Here is a 10,005-nt window from a genome sequence, read left to right as displayed (position 1 = left end):
TTGAAACTGCTTCTTGCCTGTCCTTATGCCAGTTCCCAGCTATCAGAGCCTGTTTGTTGGGTTACTTACAATAGTAAAAACATTGGAGTGTACCAAATTCTAAAGGGGTTCCCTTCCATTGTGTGTTAATCATTCCCTACTGATAACCTGTGGCATTAGTGACAGGTTCCTGTTTGCCTTGGAAATGATGGTGCTGAGACACAAGGTTGCTAAGAGTTGTCAGATGACACTTGCTCACATGATACCATTAAGAGGGTGTTGCAGCCAGTTCTAAAACAACTTTGCAACTGAGGAGTCAGTGGGAAAGCAACCTCACTTTATCCAAGGCCATCTGGTTAAGTCTTGTGATCAAATAATTGCTAGCTTCAGAAGCAAACCAGGAAGCAAGGTAGTCATAGCTTTTAATAGCTCCTGCACTGAGCAGCTTTAACATTTAGAGCTGGCTGGATTTTTATGCTGTGATTTTTTAAAAGCATACTTTCTCTGGAACATTTTATGATTTGTAGTACATGTGGTAGTATCTTAGATAATTTCAGAAATCTTGGTTTTTACCATGCAGCAAGGCCTGCTTCATTTATGAAAGAAGAAACTGGTTGAATGCTATCAAGTTTTTGATTAGCATTTCTTATTGTCAGGAGGGAGTTTATTGCTAGAAAATCCTAAGCCATAATGGAGAAAACTGTATGTGGATATCTCATAAAAGCATCCTGGATATTTTGAAGAAATTATGAATGTATCTGACTGAGAGCACATCAAAACTCAACATGTGTGGAGGTACGCCGAAGACTTCAAACAGCTCAGGAAGCCAGGCAGAGAACGCAAGGAAAATTCCTGGTTCCCCTAGTGTGCTAATCAATAGTTTTTCAAAGCCAAGGTTGAAAAAGGCTAAGAAACTACGTGGGGTGGAAAACAGCACCAAATGTGTTAACCGAGTTCCTGAAGAACTATCAAACAGGTATGAAAGTTTCATTTCCAAAAAGTTTCATTCAAAATATGCTTTGGGTGCGTTGGGAAACCTGGTGTTCTACCTCACATAATGCTAGAAATACAAAAAGAGCCATCAGTCTTGGTAGGCTCTTCTTTTCCAAACAGGTGATATTTCAGGATCATTACGCTTAACTTCTGAATGTATAGTTTCTTGGGTGTTACTAAATTATTGGTGGGTGCAGGCTAAGAGGATGATGAAATGTGGATTCAGATGCAGGCATAAGCTTCCATCTGATGCTGTCCTTACCCCTAAGTGCTGCCCTTCGCCTCTTGGTCTTGAGTTTGTCAAATCAACCAGCAGTAATATCAGTACTATAGGGAATATTGTTGGTGTTGCCTTGCTACAGCTGCATAAGCTCCCTTTTTCTTCTTAATGCAAAAAGTGTTCTGCAGTTTTCATATGTAGAGTTGTGTGTTTGATCATTCTGATTTTCAAAGTAGCTGCTTGGGAAACCAATTTAAAACATCTTATTTTTCTCTTTTTTCTTTTTAAAGATGTTTAGATGAATTTTTTTTGCTTGAAAATTATGACAAGTCATCTTCCATATTTGTTTCAGTGTGTTACCTGTAATGTTAACTAATTTGATTTTTAAAAAATGAAAAAAAATCTTATTTCCATTTAACATAGCTGTTAATGAAGAAAGGAGTTAGATTTACTGATTATCCAGAAGTAAGATAACCCTGAACATAAGACAGCCCTCTCCAAAAAACAAAAAAGGCTTACACTCAGAGTTTCTACTGTATTCCCCTGTAACTTGTATGTAAAGTTAACTGTTTGGTTTTTGATGGCATGGGGGGGGGGGTAGATTTTCACTTAATGTATTTTTAAAGATCATTTATTTCTGCATTGTTTTAAACTGACACACTGTCTATATGTGTTAGATACAAAAGAATGCTGTGCTATGCAAGAGGAAATAAATAAATAAATCTGTAGAACTAAAGTAGAAAGATAATGGCTTTCCTCAAAGCTGCGACTAATAATAATAAATACTGTACTGTAAAATGGATTGCAACAATACAGCATGCAGTTGGTATTGACTAGTAGGGAAAATGCGAATAATAAATACTGTACTGAAATATTTTATATTGGCTATGGTTAGATACTAGACTCACTTGACCAGTTCTTTTGTGGATTCAGGAGGGTATGTAAGAAATCAAGTGAGGTTTTTTTACAAAACAGTTTTCATTTATTTAGGTGAGATTTTATAAAATCTGTTTTAATAAATCATGTTGAATATGAATCTGCCTGACACGGAAACCACTGTGACTGGAGTTTTTCATTTAGGTAAATGGAAATAGGGCATTGCTGAACATTGAGGGAAACTCCCTCAATGATGACATGATTGACATTTGTCAGGGCAGGTTTTATACCTTTGTGAGAAACAAAACTGCTTCTTTCTCTTTTCTTACATAAGAACATAAAGTTGGTGGTAAATGATTTTAGCTGTATAGAATAGATTGGTTTGGTGGTAGATGTCAAATGTGTTAAGGCAACATTTCTTCCAAGTGATATGAAACTGCAAGCTTGTCTGTCTCCATGAAGCACAGTTTTTATACCAACATTCCATGCACGGTTCTGTTTCCCTTCCTCTTTCATACCAAACTAGTCCAAGAAAGCAGGATGTTTACCATGCTGGTGTGGAGAAAAAAGGAAGACAAAGATTCTGCAGCTAGTGCCTTGAAATAATTGTATGCTTTCTGAGATGGACATTTTATAACTGAAGATCAGACTAGTCATTCTTTGGATACTGCAGATCTTGATAAGGAAAGGCAAATTAGAATGGTGCCATTGATGCAATAGTGCAAATAATGTTTGGAAGTACAAGCATCACAATGTACAAATGATTGCAAAAGATTCTGGTTTACATCCTTGCTAGGCCATGAAATGCAATGAATGAGGCTCAAAAGGGGCCTTGCTGTCCTTTAAGGATGTGCAGCATGGTTGAAATGGGATTCATCATGGTAGTTTCTTCAGGGAAGGTTAGCTTATGTCAACTACTTCTCCCTCTGTGGACACAAAAAAGTGGCCAGTGAACTGAAGTAGGATCTAGGAGACCAAGATTCAAACCTCTGCTTTGCTAGGAAACTTGTTGGGTAATTATGGACCGGTCACTATCAGCCTAACCTACCTCACAGGGTTGTTGTGAGGATAAAATGGACAATCTATTAGCCATGTATTCTTCCTTAGAGGAAGGGCAGGATAAAAATATACCAAATACCGGTAAGTGATAAACATACATGGCTGCTTTGTGGAACTCTCATGAAATACCAGATCACTTTATAATGAGACTTAATGTTCATTTTTCAAAGGTTTAAACTGTTGTATGAGATCCAAGTATATTCAGTTACCCAGCTGAAAAATATGGGAGAATAGGCAAATGTGCACGTAATTGACAAAATCATTCTGCAGTGTGCTTCTAGTCAGTTATTTGGAGAGCACAGACTTTTTTTCAGAATACAGAGCATGGTTTAGTGTAGGAAAGAAGTACAGTCCTATTGGTATAGCTCTGCACTGTAAATTTCTTTCAAACACGTAGGTGTTTGAAATTTGTTGTAATATCTGTTAGATCTGCTACTGGGCAAAACTGTTGCTGTCCAATAATGTCCAGATTTGTATTTTGAAATGAGAAAGAGATAAATCTTTTATTGGCCCTCTGTCCCATTTTCAAAGGAATGGATACTTAGCTTCCTTTTTCTCTCATCTCATATTATATTAGATAAATCAAGAAGTTCAACTACTATATGATTTCTGGGCTTTCTCAGGAGTGAAGAACTGTATCTGTTGCTGCATATTCTATATTCCCCCAGGTGTCAAAAGATATGGAGGAAATTCTTTTCTTTCAGGTGAACAGAATAAACTGAGGACTGAAAAATGTAACCACACTTTTTCTTCAACATGGCAATAGGCTTCAGTTTTAATGAGAGAAATTCTGTGCATGGAAAAAACCCTCCTATACCCGTAAAGCATTTTTGTCAGAGGATAGCAGCCAAAAGCTTATTTACTCCTCAGGTTAAACTGCAGATATCTGGTTGTATGCCTATAAATGTTTCTTGGAAGTATTTGTTCGAGATATCATTGTTGGACCATTGGAAATGTACCACTTTGGGTTACAGTGTCATATGACAGCACTGCAAAGGAGTCACAGTGGAGCACGTGTTCTAAAGTCAATATAGACTTCAATGGGTACAGAGAGGTACTGTCATGTGACTCGAGGGTAATGGTCTGCAAGTGCATGCTTCATGTTGTTTGCAGAGTGATTGCCTGATGGACTGGGAAAGAATTCTTTTCTTGTTCAGGTGAAATTTAACAATTGGCTGTTTGGCAAACAGATTAAGGTGCTAACTCCAGGGTACACTTCAAGACAACATTTGAACTTCTACCCAAATTTTTAAAAAACTTAGTTCCTTTCTAAAAATGCTTAATGTAATAATTGCCCTTCTTGGCTGTCAAGGTGGTACACTGTTAAAAAAACTTTGGAAGACTGAACAGTATTTCATTTATTTGTTGTTTCTTCAAGATAAGTGGATTATATTGGTACAGTTTACAGGAAGGGTGGCTGCAGACCCACAGAGCTTCCAGTAATGTGAGGGCCACTCTGGTCAAGGTTTTGTAACTGCACAGACAAGCCTTTGGGACCCAGGGCTAATTGTGGCTTCACACAGTGTATGTGGGAGTGTACTCACATTACAAGGAACAGTACGAGGACACATGTACTTTATGTGTATGTGATGTTCTCCTCCTTGAGCAAGTGGCTGCTACTGTAGGAATGCACAATATGCAGAACTTAACAGGCTTAGCTCCGTCACTAACTTCTTAGCATTTTGTTAAATATATATGTATTTTTAAAAAATGCTTGAATGACTAAGATTTCTGTTCAGCGCATTGCTTCTTGTAATCAATGAAGTCACTTTTACTGATGACTCTCTTGTTCGTATTGAGTAAATTTGCTTTTAGGACCAGTACCAAGACCAGACAGTGTCCAGGAGAATAACCTGGGAGAGAGAAAAACTGACTCCAAAGTGACCAGTCACTTCTGTATACAGTCTCGCATGGTTTTGTTGTATTAGACCATTTCTGTAAGCCTCATTGATCGATTTACTGCTGTTGGCACAGATAAGGTTGCAAAAGTCCATCATTGTATTTTCAATTCACAGCTGGACCTGTTCAGGGTTTGACCTGAATGAAATCCGCTTGATAGTATATCAAGACTGTGAGAGGAGGGGCAGACAGGTCTTATTTGACTCCACAGCAGTCCGCAAGATTGATGAGGCGACTCTTCAGGTATGAAATGTTCACATTTGTAAACTAAATTTCTCTTTGACTGCAGCATCACCACTCCTGAAATATCTTTGTTTATGTTGGTGGAACAGAACATTCTTGCCAGTTAAGAAAAAAAATCAATTGGTGGTCTGCCATTCTTTATGCACCTGATAGATGCCCTCTTTCCCCACCTCTCCCCCAAATTTTCCAGCTTCTCATAGTCCTTAAAGGAGAAACACAAGACAAGCCTGTGTCCAAAGACATTAGATAGCTGGATCCTGCAACAGAAAAGTAATGTTGCATCAGCTTCAGTAGTTGGGTTGTTATGTGTGATTTCATACTGGCCACGTTTTGGTTTCTGTTTTGCTTCCCACATTACTGAGGGCTTTCCTCTGAACTGATTTCATGCTATTTAAAAGGAGCAAGAAAATGTACAAGTAGAGCCAATTTCCCACCAGGCTTTATGTAGCACCCTTGGCTAAGTCCTTGTACGTATAAGTGTGATCAGTCATACGGTCCAGCTAATGCATTGTGTTCTAGCTCTTCCTATTGGTGGCCCCGGAGCGAAGAGTTCATACAGGCTTCCTCACACACGCTTTCCTCTCCTTGTCAGTAGCATGTGTCAAGCACATGACTGCTAACATTTGTTGCTCTTTTCCTAATGACAGTCACATTGGGGATTAAATAAGCAGTCCCTACATTAATGTAGTACAAAGCAAAATCTCCACAAAAGGAATATTAAAAGGTTGTGAACTGTGAAAAGTCCAGTCGGTTTCATAGGGCTAGAGAGAGACTCCAGCTGTGCTTGTGCCTTATGTCCCCAAATACAAAGGCCTTTAATTCTGAAAGAAGAAATGAGCACTCTGCATTGGCTTTTAATTCTTTTCTCCTTTCCTTCTAAGCCCTTGTTAGTTCTCTGAGTACCCAGTATTACTCTTTTCTCACTCATCAAGGTGTATTTATTCTAATGGTGGTGCTGAGCCTGTGTGGTGTTTGGGCTATTAACTTAGGAGGCCCAGGTTCAAGTCCCCATTCTGCCACCTAACCTGCCTCACAGGGCTGCAGCGAACATAAAATGGAGAAGGTGCGAGCTACGGATGCTGCCCTGAGCTCCTTGGAAGAAATGCAGGATAAACCAGGCAGATTTTTGTGACACGTACTGCCTTATGCATTCTGCCCAAACACTGGGTGACGCATTAGGCCAATTTTAAATATACCTCCAAATAAACTCCTCTCCTGTCTATGATTATATTTCTGATTCTACGTTTTTTGGCTGCTCGCAGTTTGCTTTGGCACCCTTGCAAGCTCCTAATGGAGTTTCTGAAACAGATTTGCCTCATTTAGTGGACTGATTTTCAGAACCGAGTTTTGTTTTCAGGCTTACCTTAAATAAAAGACCCGCGACAGCAGACTTGCTTAGACGGCACGTTTGACTCAGAGTGGCATTTTTATTGCTCTGGTGCACTTTTAAAAGAAGAAACATTTGAACTCACATTTTTCATCTGCCAAGTCTTACTTAGCTTTGATGCAGACTGCCTGTGCTAGTTGAAAAGGGGGTGGGGCCATGCAGCTCCTTCCAAGGCCTAATTTATCCATTTGCTTCATGAAACTGAAAAGACTTGCTCTTTTTTGTCTCCTACATAGCTCTGCTAGTTGATGCAGAGAAGTTGGGGCGCATGCATTGAAGAGGTAGGCAAACACCAGACACACACAATGATTTAAAGGAAGCAATTTGTATACAGCACATAAGTCAAGATTTGTTTGAAGGCATATTGGGTAGAGATCTGTGTTACCATTCATTTTTTTTTTCTCCCATAGGATGCCTCTGGAAAGGCTTTTGGCAAGTGTGGTCAGACAAGCAATGGGACCAACTCTATTTCTCCCTGCAGCCCTACTGTGGACAGCAGACAGCATGCAAAGGGGGACCTTCCAAAATACCAGGTAATTTGTACATGTCAGCCAGCACCTGAGATGGCATGAGGAAGGCATGGGATCAAAAACCAACAAATGCATAAAGAATCTGCATCAGTCTCAATAACCTACAGGAAATACTGTTGTAGGTTACACTGCACTGGAAAGTGAGTTGGTAAACCATCACTTAAGACACTGCCTGAGTATTCAGTGCTCAGTACGTTCTCATCATACCCTTCTGGATGTTCAGGCTCCCAGAAACACCTTATTACAAGTCTCTTATTTAAAAAAAGGAACAGAACCACCCCAGTGTATTCTGTGTTTTATCCTGATAGCATGAGCAATTTTGAAAAAATGCGCAGCACAGATGTTTTTTAATTAAAAAGTAGAAGGAATGTATAATAATCAAGAACACTGAAATTTACATATCCGTGCATGAAACACAAACATTTTGAAAATGGTACAAGGCATTGAAAGTACTCCGTGTAGGAATGGCATTCTCACAACGTGCAAATCTCATGGTACGAGCGAGATCATGTTTTGCCATGTGGTCTAGTCGGGCAGAAAAGTGAGAACACCTGTCCACAGGCTCTCTTTCCTGGCAGTCTGGTTGTTGGGAAGGGTGATATTTGAGGCTGGGGGCAAGGTGGCAATGGCCGAATGGAACTGACCAAACTTTTAAAAGTCTAGCCCATCCAAGTCTGTTCCGCCATGAGGGCAGAGGCTGAAAGAGGATGGGGCTTGCCTGAGGCCGCCAGCTAGTGAATTCATGGCAGAAGTGGGATTTAAACCAGGGTCTTCCTGAGTGCTTTGATGGGTGTCCAGGCTTGGATCCAGGGATGCAGAAGCGGAAACATCAGTGAGCTTAGCACAGTTCCGTTCATGCCTGGTGCTTTCTTCCCTATGTATGGGAATGCCAAGGAGGTGGTTGCATAAGATCTTACACAAGCAGAAACACAGTTGGGGGGATACAGTAAATTTAAGACAGTGGAAGTGGCGGCTGTGGTCTTTTCTCTTGTGCTTCTGATTGCGCAAGAGCTCTAGTGCAAACTGATCCATCCATCTGAGAAACTGAACACGAGTCTCCATACTCCCAAGTTCAGTTGATTTGCAAGCTGAACCTGGCACATCTTTTGGAATACAACTTTTTTACACTAAGTATTTCTTTCTTTCTGTACTTGCAGTATACTAGGCCAGCTTCTGATGTCAACATGTTGGGAGAGATGATGTTTGGTTCGGTGGCAATGAGTTACAAAGGCTCCACACTGAAAATCCACTATATACGGTGAGCTCACATCTCCCGTTCCTTATTGTATCAAGGTTTTGAATTTCTGCTGGCTCTACTGAACCACCAGTGTAATTGTTTATCTTTACAGTTCTCCTCCACAGCTTATGATGAGTAAAGTATTCTCTGCCAGAGTGGGCAGTTTTTGTGGAAGTACAAATAGGTAAGACCTTGTTTCCTTTCCTGTTTCAGTGTGTTTATGAAGAGGGGGGAGGTGTTTCTACTTACTGTATTCAGACATCAGGCGTAAACTTCAGGCTTCAGCTCATATGCCCCTCCCGCCCTTCTCCCCTCACATACAGAGCTGAGGCTGAAGATGTTCTGCTGGGTAACCTGCTTTATTGTACCTCTGAGCTTTAACATATTATGGTTTTTCTTGCCTACAAACCAGGGTTTCTAAACTAGGACTGAGCATTCAAAACAATAAACCAAGCTCATTCTCAGGAGAGAATAAGAAATACCCCAGTTCAAATCCCAAATAAGAGAGACGAAAAACAAAAACTAACAAAACCCGCTGCCATAGTATAAGAACCAAATGATGAACTACTGGGAGTAATTTCATCTGGTTTAGGCATCGGGGTCAATCAACACTGCCTGTCCATTAGGAGTCACAAGCTTGGCCATCTGTAAAGACACAAGATCTGTCAAGGGTGGGGGGAGCAGATCAAATACTGTTTTCTTCTTGTCTGTTGTCCTGTTGCACATTGTGTTACTCCTTTATTCTTGTGCTGTGGCAGGGTGTCAGTGTCCTACTGGCATTGCTCTGTGGAGTTCTGTGCATTGCCCCAACAGCAAGAAATACTAGCAAAGGCTTTGTGACCCATTGCCCTGAAACATGCTAAAACGGTGGGCTGGTGCATCCGAGCAGCAAAAAACCATTTCTAATACTTCCACCATGTCCTTTCTCACTTCTCGTCTCATGTTGTATAACACTTACGCATAATACTCTAATATCTAATAATAATCTTTCTTGTAAATATACTCATGCAATGTGATATCAAAAGGCTGTAACAGTGTACAGTTTTCCTTAACTTGGAAAGTAAACTAAGGAGTAAAAAAAAATGCAGGTTTTGACAATGCCGCATTAATGAACTGAATTCATGAAGAATGGAAAAAACATTATTACCTCCATATAGGAGATCTTCAGATAGACATGACTTTGGGGGGGGGGAGAAAAAATAAAAACCATTTATCAACATTGGCTGCTTTTCCTTTGTCACATGGTGGTCACACCTCTGTTATGTGTGCACATGTGCCATTCCGGTGGACTTCATCAGTAAACAAAGGAGATTTGGAGGTTTGACTTAGGGCAGAAATGAACGTGTAAACTCTCAAAGTGTGAAATATATTAGCAACGAAGAACAGCAGCAGAGTAAGAGAATCCTGTGCATGTTGTTATCAATACACATAAAAATTCAGTAAATTCTAATATGCACGGAGCTGTTTCAGATCCTAAAACCAAAGTTTTCTTCTGTCATCTATAAATGCAAAAAGGCTTTCCAATCCTGGCTGGCCATCTACAGACAAACTCTGGTGGTAACAGATGTGAATTGCCTCCTGA

General features: G+C 40.1%; 1 protein-coding gene across 1 annotated transcript in view; it reads left to right on the top strand.

The window, feature by feature from the left end:
• Positions 1-764: 764 nt before the first annotated feature.
• Positions 765-10,005, top strand: part of FNIP2 (folliculin interacting protein 2) — a 35,632-nt gene continuing 26,391 nt past the window's right edge. Inside the window, exons 1-5 of the mRNA XM_015424758.1 lie at positions 765-955; positions 5,143-5,269; positions 7,067-7,189; positions 8,344-8,444; positions 8,536-8,607. Coding sequence (XP_015280244.1) covers positions 765-955; positions 5,143-5,269; positions 7,067-7,189; positions 8,344-8,444; positions 8,536-8,607 — 614 coding nt within the window. The remainder of the gene's footprint in view (positions 956-5,142; positions 5,270-7,066; positions 7,190-8,343; positions 8,445-8,535; positions 8,608-10,005) is intronic.

This window comes from Gekko japonicus, unplaced genomic scaffold (assembly GCF_001447785.1).
Source record: "Gekko japonicus isolate JY-2015 unplaced genomic scaffold, Gekko_japonicus_V1.1 scaffold827, whole genome shotgun sequence".
NCBI classification, from domain to species: domain Eukaryota; kingdom Metazoa; phylum Chordata; class Lepidosauria; order Squamata; family Gekkonidae; genus Gekko; species Gekko japonicus.
The sequence above is the reverse complement of the archived record's forward strand: the minus strand, read 5'-3'. Positions and strand labels throughout refer to the sequence as shown.